At 42.5% G+C, this 16,102-nt stretch overlaps 1 protein-coding gene across 6 annotated transcripts in view; it reads left to right on the top strand.

The window, feature by feature from the left end:
* The first annotated feature begins 629 nt into the window (after window positions 1-629).
* Window positions 630-16,102, top strand: part of PPP1R12A (protein phosphatase 1 regulatory subunit 12A) — a 130,098-nt gene continuing 114,625 nt past the window's right edge. For 2 of the 6 annotated variants that reach the window (XM_040554052.1, XM_040554030.1), the window contains exon 1: window positions 1,059-1,463. In XM_040554052.1, the coding sequence (XP_040409986.1) occupies window positions 1,227-1,463 (237 nt within the window). In that variant the 5' untranslated portion in view covers window positions 1,059-1,226. Of the gene's footprint in view, window positions 1,464-16,102 lie in introns of all 6 variants that reach the window. The other 4 variants (XM_040554021.1, XM_040554056.1, XM_040554043.1 and 1 more) reach the window with 4 other exon arrangements.

Here is a 16,102-nt window from a genome sequence, read left to right as displayed (position 1 = left end):
TCCTTCGCCACAAGTCAGGAGTTGCAGCCAAGCTGCAGGCTGGTAACTGTGCATACTGGGCACCACTCAATTACCCGCGTGAGTAACAAACACTACAAAGACAACTTCTGAAATGGATTATGCACTATCAGGTCCAGGAACATAAACTGTATCTCTGAGTAGACACATGGGTCATCAATGGGAATGTATTAATTAGATGCCAAGTCATTGTTCATCCACCTGTTTAGACTGCAAGACTTTCTTTGGCAAATCTTTTGTCTTGCCTACCAGGTACTGTCTTTCAAACACCCACAATTGTGTTGCTCCTGCAAATTTTCAGTGGGTTGCGTGTCACGCACCGCTGTGTGATCAAATGTGAGGGGTACCGCGCAAATAGTTGCAGGTGAGAATCTGCTGTGAAGAGCACTAGCGAGAACACGCTGCTAAAGGTACATAACCTGAACCATCGCTTCTTGTGCAATGCCACTGACATTCTTATGGATAAAAACGGAAATAAGAAGGCAGAGCGGGCTGTGAGGCTGCCCACCGTAACGAAAGAAGGAGACATTATAATTAAGAAAAGAACAAACCATGCAAAATTCGAAGAGTATGAGGTTTGGTGACCCTTTCAGACTATACTTTGCTTCCTGTAATTACTTGAAATTAAAACTTTTTTTTTTCCAGTAAGCTTAAAACCACGTTTTATCCCCAGAGATGCCTCAATTTAAATGGAAATGTGTATTGTTTACGGTAAGGAAAACACGCTGTGCTCGGGGAAGGGAACTGACTGCACGGAACGGCTCGCTTCCTAGAAGCTGTGTGTCTTGAGGAAGTACATTTTAGGGTTTACACCTTCAAATGGTGCGCGTGTGCGTTGTAACTCTTGTAACACCAGCAGAGGAGAGGGGGGCACTAGGCCCCTTCCCCCCCCGAGCCCTGCCTCGAAGCCCCCACCCCCGGCCGTGACGTCACTGGCCGCGCCCCCCCGCGCTCCCCTCCCCTTCTCCTTCTCTCCCCCACCCCTCCCCGCCCCTCCCCGCCGCTGAAATCTCGCGGGGTTATGCTAAGGAGGCCGGCGGCGCCTCCGCGCCCCTCCCCTCCGGCTCCCTCCCGCTCCGCGCCCTCCGGCTGGGTGGGTGCGCGAGCGAGCGAGGGCGAGCGCGGGCCGCGGTGCGCTGTGGGATCGTGGCGGTATAAAGCCTATCCGCCGCGCCGCGACCGCCAAGGGGGCCCGGCGGGAGCGGGGCATGAAGATGGCGGACGCCAAGCAGAAGCGGAACGAGCAGCTCAAGCGCTGGATCGGCTCCGAGACCGACCTGGAGCCGCCCGTGGTGAAGCGCAAGAAGACCAAGGTGAAGTTCGACGACGGCGCTGTCTTCCTGGCCGCCTGCTCCAGCGGCGACACGGAGGAGGTGCTGCGGCTGCTGGAGCGCGGCGCCGACATCAACTACGCCAATGTGGACGGGCTCACCGCGCTCCACCAGGTCCGTGCGGGCGATGGGGGGGGACACAGGGGCCGGGCCCTCCCGAGGCTGGGCTACCCGGTGGCAAACAGGGGACGGGGCAGGTGCCCCCCGGGGGGCCGCAGCGCCGGGGCGGCCTCCCCCGAGGGTATCTCGCCCCCCCCCCCCCCCCATGGGGCCGGGGTCCCGGGTGCGGCTTCCTGCTGCGTCCGGCTGGCGGGGGGAGGCAGCGCTTTGCGGAGCGGTAACGGGAGGGTTTCTCCCCGTAGCCATGGCTCCTGCCGCAGTGTGGGAGCGAGCTGGAAGCGGAGCGGGGCTCCGGGGCTGCTCGGCCCGTTCGCTGGGAGCAGCCCGAAGGAATCCGGATGGCTTTGTTCTGCCGTGGGGCTGCGGCGGGGGGGGGGGTGCGGGGGGGGGGCGCTGCCCAGAGGGAACTCGCGCTCGGGGCAGGGGGGGGAATGGAAGGGAAACTGGCTGTGAAGTTTCCTCAAAATGGATGCTTTGTGCATGTTGAAGTTCATAGCAGTCTGATTGGAATCTCAAAACGTTAGCCAAATAAGGAAAGGCTGTGGCAATCCGGAGATAATGCGGGTTTGCCTGAATAGTTTTTCTTTCTCTAGAAGGCCAAGAGCTTCGACGCGATATTACATTCGCTGGATGTCCAAAAAGCAAAAAAAAAAAACACAGTCTTTGACAGGCTAGTTTCTTGTTCCTGAGTTTAGAAGTTGTTCGTTTTTTCAAGGAAAAAAAAAAACGGTTGAGATGTAGGTTGATCGAGCAGAAATCTTCCCCAAACGGTTAGGTGAGGACACTGTTATGTTGTGTTTTTCTCAAAAATGAGGTGGCGAATTCAATGTGTGTTATCCACCCCATACAGATTTTTCGAGGATGTGAATTTCTACAAGTGTTAGCTGCCCCACGGTAATGAAGTAAGAAAGGATAGAGCCAAATTCTGAACATAAGATGTAAATTTCTGCTACTTTCTGCCCTGTTTCCTGTATGTAAGTCATCTCTCATTTGGCTGTGGAAAGGGTTGGTTTACTTTCAGTTGTGAACTGAAGTGGAAGAATGACTGGGTGTTGTGGTTAACTCTGTCACAATGTTACTGCAGCAGGCTTACCTGACTCCAGGCTACCCTGTCACTTCATAGTGGTTTTTTTTTCTGTATTTATTCTTTTCGAACCAAGTTATGATTGCTTTGTGCATGAGGGGAGCTCTGTATTAGAAGTCATTCCTTAACTGGTTAGATCGTTGGGTCAGCGAGTTACTGTGGGCTGGTGGTGATTGGTAGGGAAGGATGACATTTGGTTTAACTCTCTTAGAATGAGATGAATGGTGCTGTTTCTCTCCATGGCGTCTAGAGAGCATTTTCAAATGATTGACTCTGTGGGTACCAAAGCTTGCAGTAAAATTACTCAGGAGTTATTCTGCCCTTCTTTCTACCTGTAGTCAGTTTGTAGCTTGGAAGGGTGAAGTCTAAGAGAAAGGAGGTAAAGATTTACATCACTGTTAAAACTCTTGCTCACTCTCCTGCTCTTAGTGATACCAAAGAGCCTTTTCTGGTCTTATGATATTAAAAGCAAATAAGAAGATCAGTTGTGAAACGATAATCCTCTTGAGGCAGTCCAGGCATCTTTATGTTCTTAAAAAAAGGTGTGGAGGGGGGCAGACATAACAACAAATCCTTGCCCGCAACCATTTTGTTATGGTTTCACTTTATTATCATCAATATGTTTTCTCTAGTATGCCATATAAAAGGTGCAAATCGTACGTTACACAGTCTATAGTGTTGATTCATTTAATCAGATTTGGCTGTAGAATGGATCAAAGCTGTATCTGTTCCCAAAGGAAACTCTTCAGCAGCTAGTCAGTCAGAACTGTCAGGAAGAGTGACAAATGTCAATAATGTTAAAGTCTGTTGTGTTTAAGACTGCCATGGCTGCTGTTGCATTGTTGTTGGGTTTTTTTTTGTTTGTCAGATTCCATGTAGGTTTTACTGCTTCACAGGAATAAACTTGTCCACAAAGACAAAGTGACTCTACCTTGTTAGGGTAGGTTTTTGTCTTGCGTCTAACTTTTCTTCCGCAGTTATTAAGAAAAAACACGTGTCTGACGGTATATGAAATGTTTAATTCTCTTCCTATTTGGCCTTCGTTTTTTCCCCAGTTATATGTAACAGTTATAGGAAACGGCCTAAGCTGTGTGTTTTTTTTTTCCCCATACCCCAGGTGGTTGGAAATGCTGAGGGGGAAGTACTATTAATCCTGGAATTCTGGTGAGCTTCAGGTCTTGTCTCTAATGGAGTATCAAGCTTTGTTAGCTAATTACTTTAGTAAACTTCCCATTTCAGTGGGGTAAGATGTCATTACCTTCAGGAAGCTCTGTGTAGAACTATTTTCTTTACTGTGTATGGGGGGGGGGGATTACAGTTGGCTTGGTTCTCCTCAGGGGAGGAAAAGGGAGAGCATATGCAGGCATTTCATTCATCTCTCATCAATGCCAGTGAGTGATTTCATTTTATTTCACTGCAGACTTGAGTGCATTATAGCTGAGGGCATGTCAATTAAATTGCTTTGAGTTAAGTCTTGAAGAACTATGAAAAAAAAACCTGTTGTTAGATGGTGACTTTTATTCCTGCGTGTAATGTTGGATTTGGACATTGTTTTCTTCCTTTAAGAATTTGTTTCAGCATACATCCAGCTTAGGCCTTCAGCAAAAAAGACAAAACTAGATATGCAATTTATCTATGGGAGGATGTATATAGCATAGCATATTGCAGCAGGATATTTTTATGCATCCTGTTGCAGTATCTTAAGTTTTATACATACTATGTGTGTGAGACCAGAAAGCCTTTATAAATGTATAAGGTCTAACTTGAAATCAGAGGTCTGTTCGATTAACTTGGAGGTTAAGTTGATAATGTTGTTAAATAGTGCATTCCCAGACAGCTGTCACGCAGGCTGAGATGTAGCATATAGATAGTGCAGCTTGTCTTATCTGCAGTAACAATTGGACTGGAGAAAAACAGGGCCCAGAGGTGAGCTGTGGCCTCCCAGATTAATGGCTGCTGCAGAGAGGGGAAAAGTGGCATATTCTGAAATAAGAATATACTGTGCTTTTTTCAGTAAAACCTTCTGGGGCATACTTATCAAAAGGGGGATTCAATCTGTCCTGTTTAAAGCAGAGCACCTACCCTTCCTCGGGGTTTGCGTTCCCTCCTGCTCTCTTTCCTTGCCCTCCATGCAAGGGGATGTGTTTGGCTCACCCCGACTGGGACTTGCTGCTGAGTGACTGCAAGTGGCTGGCCTAAAAGCTGTGCGGAGCTTCCTACAGGAAAGAGGAGCCCACCCTTTCTGGGCAGCAGCGTGGGAAGGCTGCGTGTGCTGGGGAGGGGCTGGGATGTGCCCGGGTTCCTGGAAGGCTGCGCTTCCTGCACGTGCCGCTCCCTGGGGAGCGCGGGCCTGCTCTGTGGAGTGAGTACCTGCATGCTCCTGATAGAGGAGGCAGCTGGGATTGGGCTGTGACAACTCGGGCGGCTTTCTTCTCAGCTGCCTTCTTCCTTTGAGGCTTCTCAGATCTAGGAGGTGGTGACTTGCTGTTTGCACTCCTTCCGTCTGCGTGAGGGAGATCGGTGCTGCAGCCTCGTGCCGCCACGGAGTGTGGAAGATGTCTCAATGGCCTAATCGATACTTTGCCTGGGGAGCACGAGCAGCGTGGTCTTGGCTGTTGGTGCATAGGGGTCATCGTGTTCTCCAGGTGTTGTCACTGCTGAAGGCTGAACAGCAAGAGAACTTTCTAGTACCTAATGAAGAGTGTGTGCTCCATTTGGTTCAGAACAAGTAGAGTTTAATTAAGCAAAGTCTCCCAAAGGCTGTTCCCTCTTTCTGTTGCAAACTTCAGTGTTTTTCTGTAACTCTTCATGTACTAAGTGTACATACGAAGTTGACTGTTTAACCCGCTTTATAATTTTACAACAGTTTAGAGGCCTGGTAGGATGCGGGGTTGAATAGAAACTTGTATTGATGTCACTGCTGTAGTTTTCTGCATTGGTCCATCAGTACTAGTTAAGATGCTGAGAAACTATTCACATGTGATCTGAACTATTCACTGTTACCACTGACCTAGTATGTCCTGTGCCTGGGTTTTCTTTTGTGAGTAAGAAGTACCTTCCTTGTAGGAAGCTTCCTCGTAGTTTATATGAAAAATTCTGTCAGGACTCCTGGTGGAATGGTCACAGTACCTGATGTGGTAAAGGGGATCATTACAGTAGGCATCAATGTCATCTTTGTTATGACATCCTTTCAAACAGGAAGTGAAAAAGGGACATAAATTTGGCCAGCACTGGATCCCTCTGCCTTAGGTGTAGATGGAGGGCATTGAGGCTGCACAGTCAGAATCCTTTTTGACAAATGATAACACAGGTCATGTATTTGAGCTGGGGCCACAGCATGCAGAGCATGTCAAGTCATAAGAGCAAAGAACAGGTTGCTGCAGTCTTAAATCTCCAGGGTGTTTGCATCATAGCAGCAGCACCCATCCTCCAAGGATAAGGAAGGTATAGAAATAGCTCAAAGCTATCTTAGTAACCTCCTAGCTATGACTTCTGCACTGCTTCTTTTGGGGAGTGGAAATATTGCTGTGTATGGTAAACCTGTTCACTTTTTTTCAAGATTATCAAGTAGGAGAACTTCTTTTGCACAGAAAGGCTTTGTGCGTAGCGATGAACCTGATGTCTAAACCTCCCTCTCTGGAGGGGGAACAGCTTCCCACCCACGCAGCCCCCAAAAGCTCTTGTAGATGATACACAAGTGAGAATTTTGGAGTCATTTGTTGAGCTTGTATTATGTTATCCTGACTTGTTTAATTCTCGAGCTGTACAACAAAGCATAGCAAAAATGAGTCCTGAAATAAGTGTAATTTTGACTTCACTCGGTGATTAGACTACAGAGGCATATTTGTTTAAAATTCCCTTTGTAATTGGAGTCGGTTCTTGTGTGGGCCATAGATCTGTCTCTCCATAGTTACAGTAGCTAGGTTCAGATTCTACAATATGTACTTGTTAGCTTTCTAATGATCATGTCATCTAAGAATTTTTTTACCCCTTGAAATGGAGGCAAGAGGAGAGAAAAGATGTGATTCTTCATAATACACTTTGAGTATAATAGTGGAAATTTTAAATGCTGCTTTCGGAGTAATTGTTACCTCTGTAATACCAAGCAGAAAATCAGTGGTGATCTTCTTGCCTTTTTAGGTTTGTTATCTCCAAGTGTCTCTTGGTCTCTTTAAGCTCTGTCAAGTCTAAACCCAGGGCTTTCATTTCTGGTTTTGTAACAGTTTTCATCACTATGGATATTATGCATAAATAGAAAATTCAAATGAACTCTAGCGCATAGTAATGAAGCGTTTTAAAGCAAATTTCCTTGTTTGACATTTATTGAGTCATGTACGAAGAGTTCTGCGTTCAGTGTAAGGATACATTCAGATGATAAGGCTTTAGTGTTTGCTGACACTGATGCTCAGGAACAACTCCTGCTGCTCTCTAGCTGTGAATTTCACTGTGGCATTAATAGCGCTTTTACACTAAAGCTTTATCCATGGTTTTGTATGCATTCTGGCATATGTTTGGTATCTTAGAACATTCCTTTCATGATAAATCATCAAAAGCAGCTTTTAAGAGTAGATAATAAGTGCAATTGTAAGTGTGAATAAAACTGATGTGAGCATGCTTGGTTTGAGGCCTTTTTGACCTTGGCATCATAGTAGCAAGCTTCTCAATTACCACTTGTATTTTACCATTTGTTACTGCTTACCAAATTACTAATTTTCAATTTATTAGTTAGATCTGGGGATAGGACACAGAACTGGCCAGTATAGATCATTAGCAGCTCCTCAGTTGTAAGTCTTAAGTCACATCTCCGTATTCCAGGCTTAAGGGTACATGCTAAACTTAAGTTGGAACAGATGGCTTGACAGGCTCTTGGCCAGGCCTGTACTTGTTTATGCCTTTATGCATGCTTGCACTCGCGCGCTCTCTCATCTTACTTGGGCTAGTAAGATACCCACTGCAATCCTCTCAAAAATTGAGCCCCATGAACTTCTTGTTTCTTTCTGTATAAGCTTGACTCTTGAGGCTGGGCTCACAGGATATGGTGTTGAGGAACACGCACGTGCTTGTTCAAACGCTTAAATTTTATCCAAGAATTCAAATAGGTTAGATGCACAAACATGGTAGCTCTGGACGACTATAGCACGAGTACATACTTCTGGGACTTCTTGCAACCAAGAAATTGTGAACTCTACCTCGTTACTGCCATACTACCAATGCATACTATATACGCCATGTAGGAAACGCAGCATATGAGAACGTTTACCCAACAAATACTCTATCGGTTCTTAACAATATATCTGTCTTTATTGATCTGGATGACCACAGGAGTGTAAACTGGTATGCAGTTGCAAGGCTATGGAGCTGCTGGTGAGCTGGGCAGCTCCTGATGCTGCTGGGTGGGTGGAGACATTCCAAGCTGCTTTACTTTCCTATATGCATTCCTGAAATGACAGTCAATGGAAAGCATGGCATAAGAGTGGCGGCATTCCTCAGCTGTTTCCTTTCTAGTAGCTTCAAGAGGATAAGGATAGAATAAGAAGACAAAAGATGATCAGGGTACTTAGTAGGGGGAAGTATTTTGGGATTTTTTTTTTTCATGCTTTGTTTTCACAAGACCTGGTACCCGGCTTCTGTTGTTTTCTTCCAGAGCACTGATCCAACCACTGTGCTTATCCTGCAAACGTCATTTTCATGAATCAGGAGTCAAAGATTCAATTAACAGTGTGATGAAGTTTTTGAACAAGATAGTTTCCTTTTTATGCGTGAACAGTGTTAGCACTTATCCCATTAACATCATCTGATCTAGTGGAAGGTGACCCTGCCTGTGGCACGGGGTTGGAACTGGGTGATCTTCAAGGTCCCTTCCGACCCAAGCCATTCTGTGATATGATTCTGTGACTATATTTCTTAGGGTAATGGCTTCCAAAGGTCTGCTACTATAAATGAAGAGTGAAGTTGACTTTAGGAAGATGGTGAAACACCCCCCCCGGGGGGGGGAAAGAAAAGAAAAGAAAAAACCTTAACCAGCCAATACAGTCTTATTTTGGACCCAAGAGTGGAAATAGCAATAGGTTTGTCCTCGAGGTTGCAAGTAAGTGATTCTGGTACTACTGTAACTTCACGTGAATGTTAACTTTATATTTTGTCTAAAACCAGCATAAAACCATCTATTATGATACCAAAAATATCTGTAAGCAATGGCTTTTAGAAACAGTTCCAGCTTTAAAACTTTCTGTCAGGGGCTAAGTTTCATGGATTACTTTTTCTTAAAATCAGTCTAAAATATACTTCTATTTATTTTTCCTAGGTTATGGTTGTAATGCATGGTCTTGAGTGCAAATTGTGGCAGTTTGCTTTGATGTGATCAGTTAGCCGACCAGGAGTGGTTACAGCTCAAGTTTTAATTCTGGGATGGTTGTTTGCTTTTGCTGTTGTTGTTTTATTGTCCTGATAGTGATTCTGGAAGAGTAACCCAAGCATCTTCTGTACACACTTGAGTATTTGATGTTTCTTGTACATCAGGGAATGGCATACAAGTCTTAGCTTTGTGTTGTGGCTCTGAAATGTTTGTGTGACTTATTTACCTGTTAGTTTTTTGGATTCCTACACAAAATGGCTAAGATAAACTAGCAACACAAACTGCTCATTAACAGATTTTGCTTCAAACTTATAGGAAGGACTTGCCTAACAATTTTTTTCTTAAAACTTCATACTTGAATTGAGAACCTTTCTAAGGCAAAACAACAGTGTGTTCATCTGGCAACAAAGGTGAGCACTGCTGACAGTGTGTATGTATGCCGCTGTACATGTGGTCAGCGCTACTTTCTGAAATACTTAACGTGGATGAAGCCTACGCTGACAAGCTGCATTCCTGTCAAATCTGGGATCCTTGTGGGCCCCTTTGGAAACCAAAATACCAACTAGGACTTCTGGCTCTGAAACTTTTGGCTTAATGTCCTGAAACGTGCTACAGCATTCTTGATTTAAAACCTATACTTCCATTGTTGAAGTAGGAAAAATTGTTATTTTTGGTTACAAAGGATATTGTGCCAAGTTTTAACAAAAGCTTTATGTTTATAAATATATGCAATTATGCTTGAATGAGTAGGGTTAATTACATGAGTAACCTTAATGAAATCAGGGAGAGTTTTTAAAAGTACCTGCCCGTTCTTTCATCCAAATCCTAGAACTGAAACAACCCAAAGCTATTGGTAGCATCTTCTCAATTGGTCTGCATTTTGTCTGCCTTCCCTGTAATGATTCTATAAACTATAAGTAACCCTAATTATAGCTGTTATAGCTGTAGCTTTTCTTAAACTAGCTTAAAAAAGCAAACAACGCTTAAACTTAATTTGCTAATTTCAGTACGTGTCTTTTTTGGAGATGTTTTCAAATCAATCTGGCCTGGTATTTCAGGTGTCTAACTTGCTGAGAACTTGGGCAAAAATGAGTTGCCAAATTGCGTTAGGTTTTACTCAGTGAAGAGTGAGATTGGGATGGCAGTATTGTGCCTGTCATCTAAATTGGGACTTCTGTTGTTAGGTAGTAACTATACTTCCATCACACCATATAAGTGTTTTTAGAAAGCTTACTAAACTTCACTACTTACCTTGTTTAGCAACTGCAACTTGAATTATTTTAGGCCCTGATAATAATTTCTTTTTCACAAGGACTGTGCTCTTTGTCTGGCACTCTGTGGAAAATAGCTTAACGCTTTCTTTTTGTAAGAAGAACCTGTGTGTAACATCAGTTTCTTTGGCTTCTTCCTGCTTCTAGAATAAGAAGAAATTTTTTTCATGTTAGTGTAAATAAATAATTCCAGGTGTAAATATAACAGATGTAAAACTAGGAGGAAAAATCTAAAATCGTTTATAGGTCATAATAGCTTGTGGAAAGAAAGATCTCCCAGGAGCTGCGGTTGGGATTCGGGAAGAGGCTTTCCTGAGAAATTTGTGTTTTGGCAACGCATACAGGTGCTGGATACAGCTGTAGGTACTGATGTGAAGTATGGAAACACAAGCAACCTCTCACTGTTTCTGTATAGGAATTCCTGTTAGAAAGAGGTAGTACTTGCTCTTCTGGTTCTGGCTGCTGAAAATCGGATGAGAGATCTGGGGGAATTTTACCCTTTGCCTAATTTGCTATTGAGCGTTGTTCTTGAATTAGATTATCCTAGTGCTAACCTCAGCTGTAGTGCTAACCTGTAGCTGTCTTTCACTTAAAATTAGTAATTCCTGACTAATTCCTTGCTAATGGGCTAGCTTTGCACTAATGAATAGCAAAGATAATCTCATTTCATAAGGCTGAGTTTGGAGTCAATGTGCTGTTCTGGTGTCTATGTGGTATTAAAGACCTCAGTCTTATGATGAGGTTACATTAAATAAATATGGACCAGAAGTTTTTCCTGTGTCCCCCAGTAGGTGGAATTAAGTTTCACATGGTGCTAATTGTAGCTAGTTTGCAACCATTAACCAGGAAAAATATTTAGTGTCAGATACCCTGTTTACAGGGTGGTGAGGTAGATGTTAGGCTATTTCTGCTTCTTTATGTAAGTATTAGCAGGTTAAATGTAGCTCTTTCCTTCTTCATGAAGGAGAACATGCAAGATAAGTTATTTATGCCACTGGGAGGGAAACCCCATTTCAATCCAGCTGTCCCTTTGCCTTTTTTTTTGTCACGATTAATCTGTGGCAGCTTGAGATGCTGCCTTTTATACTTGCAAAAACAAAACCACCTTAGATACGCTGAGTGGACTTCAGTAGTTCTTAAACAGCTTTTCCTTCTCAGTCCCTGGAAGAGCCAAATTATACTGTATTGATAGCTCTGAGTATACTACAGATATGATGGAGACAAAGTTTGGAGAAGTATAGATTGAAAATACGCACTGTAGGCTTGACATGCCAGGTGGTTCTGTGGTACTGTCTTAACATGCCTGAGAAGGACTGCTTGATTTATCTGCTTGCTAGTTACAGGTTAGCTAGTATTCAGGTTTAGTTTGTTGGTTTTGGTCTTGTTTAAGGCTAGAGGCTCCCCTGAAGTATTTGAATGTCATATTACCTTCAGTAAGAACTTCGTGCTCAAACATGCCATTTCCCTTCTCCCTGCAAGAAAAACTACCACCCTGAACAAGCGTTACTAAAGACTGGTAAAAATATCTAATATGATTTTGAGTGCAAGGCAGTGCTTTGGTAAAATGGCTACTGGAGTTCTGGTTTCTTAATCATCATTTTCAGTTCACAATTCATGAAGGTAATGCAAAGTAAGTGTGAAACATAATTAGCAGCTACCACACTCAGGACCTGGTTATATTTGGTAAGATAGCTGTAGTCCTACAATTGGTTAAGTAATTGGCTTATTTTCTATCTACCAATTGAAGTTTAGTACATAGGAAATCAGGGTCGTGTTGAAGAAGTGTTGTGTTGAAGAGGATACAGTGTTTGTCAGTCCCTTATGCAAAGTGCCATTAGATAAAACTAATTTTCAGAACATCCCAAGCTTTGCCTAAGTTTATAGGTTTCTCTACTGAAATTTACTAATCCTACTGGAACAATTTGGTAACTGAATGTTTTTTCTTGATGCTAGTATAACTGTCCGTTCTGTCACCAAGGCAGGAATGCTGCAGTAAGCTGGGAAGATGCTTTCCTCTGTTGCACTGACCAAGGAAATGAGCAATTGCATCTCAAAATGAGGAGGGTGTGCTCTGCGTTGGGTGAAGTTTTGTAGTTTCGTCATGGTGAATGGATTGACTAGGTGACATGTGAGGGCTTAAAATCAGTTTCAGTTACTGTAGCTTTTTGGAGCTTGACCGTTAGCAGATCCTCTGGCATAAGGAACATGGAAATGGGCAAGTTTTTCTGGATGTATGTGGAACAGTTCCTGAGGGAAGGTCAGGTGCTGGGTGTCAACCTCAGTTTGACTTATGAAAACTTTACCAAAGCCTGAAGAGCCTACTCAAACAAAATACTTGATTAATCAAGGTGGTTTTTAAAAGTTGTTTTGATGCTATTAACTGTTCAGTATTCTCTTTTAGAGTACGTGATCTGTCATGTCAGGTGTAAATGCTGGCTGAAAGCACAAATGGGGAAACTCTGGTGTGGAAAAGCTTACGTGATAGTCTAATTAAAATGTTCTTTAATTTAAGCTTTTTGCAAAATACAGCATATACCTAAAGTGTTGCTAAAGGTAAAGGTGTGCAAACCATGGGGGATTCCAGTAAAAGTCCTACCAACAGGACTTAAAAGTAACTTTCTAGTAAGAAGCTTTGACTTCAGAGCCATAGATTCATCAGTGACATAGTTTATCATCAACTACACAGATATGACTCAAGTGTTTGCTTGAAAGAGCTGATGTGTAATTTCCCCTCTGTTGGAGTTCCTCCAGGGACTTTGTCTCTGCAGCTGTTTGCTTACCTGCATGTACAGTAACGAGCTTTTACTCATGGCTGCCTTCGGTGTCGTAATTTGTCCCCTCTTGGATGTTGAGAATTTTCAACTCTTCTCTAATTATCTGTAGAAAATAATATTAGATAAGAGAATTCTCCCATATTTAACTTTATTTTCCCTGTTTTGCCTTGTCATGTTCCACTGTTGTTGATAATGTATTAGATAACATGTATGCACTTTACATTCTGTTTAATACATGGAAGGTGTTTGTTTATACGGAGTTTAAAAACATTAAAAACATAATAGCAAGTTTAACTGATTTGGACTGTGTGGCAGCTTCAACTGTAAATATTGCTTAGGTAGTAAAACCCTTCAAACCTTAAGCAGAACCTTCATTCCTTTTTAATAAAGGTGGCGTAAAATTTGGCTTCAAATATATGGCATTTAAGCTCACGGTAGGCTATAAAACTGCATTTTACTTAATGAGTAGTAAACTGCTAATTTTTTTGAGTTACTTTTGTAACTTACTTATAGCTACCTGTGATTCATGAGACCCATACTACATCCTATAGTTGCATAAGCTGCTCTTGGAAGAAGTCCTTCAAACTAGACAAAGGTGGGCACAGAGAAAGACAGGGTAGAGAATATTAATTACCCTGTCATAAGATAAAACAATGACAGAGATGGGATTTTTTTGAATCCAGATAAACTGCTCCTTTTTTTCTTGTCCTGTCTCCTTGTGTTGTAGAAACTGGATCTTGACACTTGAAAAGTTACGAGGCAACAAAACAGCCAGCGATGCTTACAAAGTGTTGTCTGTGCTTTTGAGTTATAAAACCAAACTCAAGTCTGCATATGCGTAGCATTGAGCAAGGATCTGGTGCTTATTGAAACGTGGCATGTGCCCTACTTTGTTTTCTTGCCCCAAGGAAGGTCTGTTGCTGGTTTGTTTACTTTGGTGATATCAGCAGCTGATATATATAACTGAGATGCAGGATATATACATCTCGGCTCCTCTTGACTTCAAGAGGAGCCCCAAGATCATGACTTAGGCTCTACTTGCTTTCACTGCAAGTTTCTCTGGCGTGTTTTTGACTTGTCTTAATGCACAGAGTGGCAAAATGTGAGGAAAGGGATGTGAACCACTTATAAAGCCACATGTATGAACCAAGGAACTTGATGAACTCTTGCTTTTGTCAGTGGCTGTGTATAGATCTTGAAAGCCTCTGATGCTTTCAGTGAGTCTTGATTCACCGAGAATATTGATGACTGTGGTAGGCTGGTTGCCTTCTTAATCTCAAATACTTCTGGGTGCAGGCCAATTTTAGTAAGGCTCTGGCTTTAACGATCACATGTAAATCTCTTTTAAATTATTACAAGATGCAGATAATCTGCCCGCTTTGGTACAGCATGGTGTTTTGGCTTTTCCACGGCTTTCTTGATTTCTGAATACAAGCCTTGAAGTTCCAGATACTTGTGACTGAGTTTTATCAGCTGGCAGAACATGACTCCATGAGAAAACAGTGCTTGGAAAAGAGCTTAGCCACTCTGGTGAACATTGCCAAAAGTGGTCAGTCTCTTGGAAGAAAACAATTTCCCCTCTTTCCTGAAACATTTCAGTTCTACAGAAATAATACTGTGGCCAACTTAGATGCTGAATGAAGGGGACTTCTTGCTTATAAGATCATGCTGACACATGAAAGGTGAGCAGCAGGCTGTTGGTGGCCTGTTGGAATAACTGAGGAAGGGCAATTTGTCTGACCCATCTGCTTTAGAGGGGGGCATGGGAACAACGCTTAATTTGTAAAATTACACCTTTGGGTTGGCACAATGTCAAACTGAGAACTCTAATTAGGCAGCAAGTTATTGGCCAAACGGACTGGTCAATCATGCCAGGAGAATCCTTTCTTCAGCCAGCAAGACATACATTTCTGCAGCTGATCCAGTAGTTCTGGCTACTTTCCTATCTCATCTTTGAATGTGCACTCTCAGGCATGTTTATCCTGAGGCTTTTGACTAGTCATCAGCTACTGCTGTTCCTTTGGCTCTCACAGTTTGTCCACAAAAGCAAGAATCAAAGGGGAGTGCTGCATTTTAGTGAATGAAACAGCAAAATGTCAGATTAGACAGATTATGGTAAATGCTATAGAAGTTAAAATATGAAGTGAAGCTCAATGGAAACCTCTTGCAGAAGATGCTGTAGCTATTAGCAACTATGAAGAACAAAAGTTGTATTTCTGCAACAGACCTAGATGTCCTTTACAAGTAAGTATTAGGAGGTGATAGGTAAAAACAAACTTGTAATGCTTTGGTTACTTACCTAGTTTTAAAGTTGTTTGGAGTATGAATTTCTAATCCATCTCTTCTGGCTAGAGAACTTTTAATTTCTAGGCCAAAGAATGGTAGTATATTGTCAGAACAGACTGTGGTGGTTATGGTGTGTATGGCTTTTCTCCCCTCCCACCTCAAGTGCAAGCTGCATGCATGGCTAATAATTCTTAACATCCAGAGTGGCTTTTCTTCACAGCTATTGGGAGGAGACACTTCCCCATCATGTAGTTTATTGACTGCTGTGGCATCTCAAGTACAGGAGTGTATAGGCAGGTGTATGCTAGAGCCTCTTGATGTACAGCTTTGAGGTAATAGCCTGCAATATCTCCATGTTGTTACTAGATCTTAATACTGTTTTTACTAATGTTTTTGGCTGCCTTGATTACCCAACGGTACAGGTGCTTAGCTGGTTGGTAACACTTCTCAGCTGTAAAAAAAAAAAGTTAAAATTCTGGCTCTGTGTCTCTGAATCTTGAATCTTTAATGTAATAAGTATTGAGGACATTCTTTTTAAGCTTGGGTCTTCAAATGACTGTGTTAACAGTAGCTTTTTCTGTTTAGAAGAGCATTCAAATTAACAAGCTTTAACTTTGTCCTAAATTTGCATTGGGTTCCACCATAACTTTGATATATGTGCCACTTACAATGAAAGAATTGTGATTTTTTTTGCATTGCCTTAATTCTTTTATATATTATGCCAGTAGTTATAACACTCTGTAGTTCCACTAACTGCAATAAGCCAGGAACCTTTTTTTTTGAGTTCTTCCAAACTCAGAAGAGTTTGGGAAGGAGAGAGAGAAATGTTCTGTGCTTGCTAATCAGCAAACATATGTTGAGTT

This window comes from Cygnus olor, chromosome 1 (assembly GCF_009769625.2).
Source record: "Cygnus olor isolate bCygOlo1 chromosome 1, bCygOlo1.pri.v2, whole genome shotgun sequence".
Lineage (NCBI taxonomy): Eukaryota > Metazoa > Chordata > Aves > Anseriformes > Anatidae > Cygnus > Cygnus olor.
The sequence above is the reverse complement of the archived record's forward strand: the minus strand, read 5'-3'. Positions and strand labels throughout refer to the sequence as shown.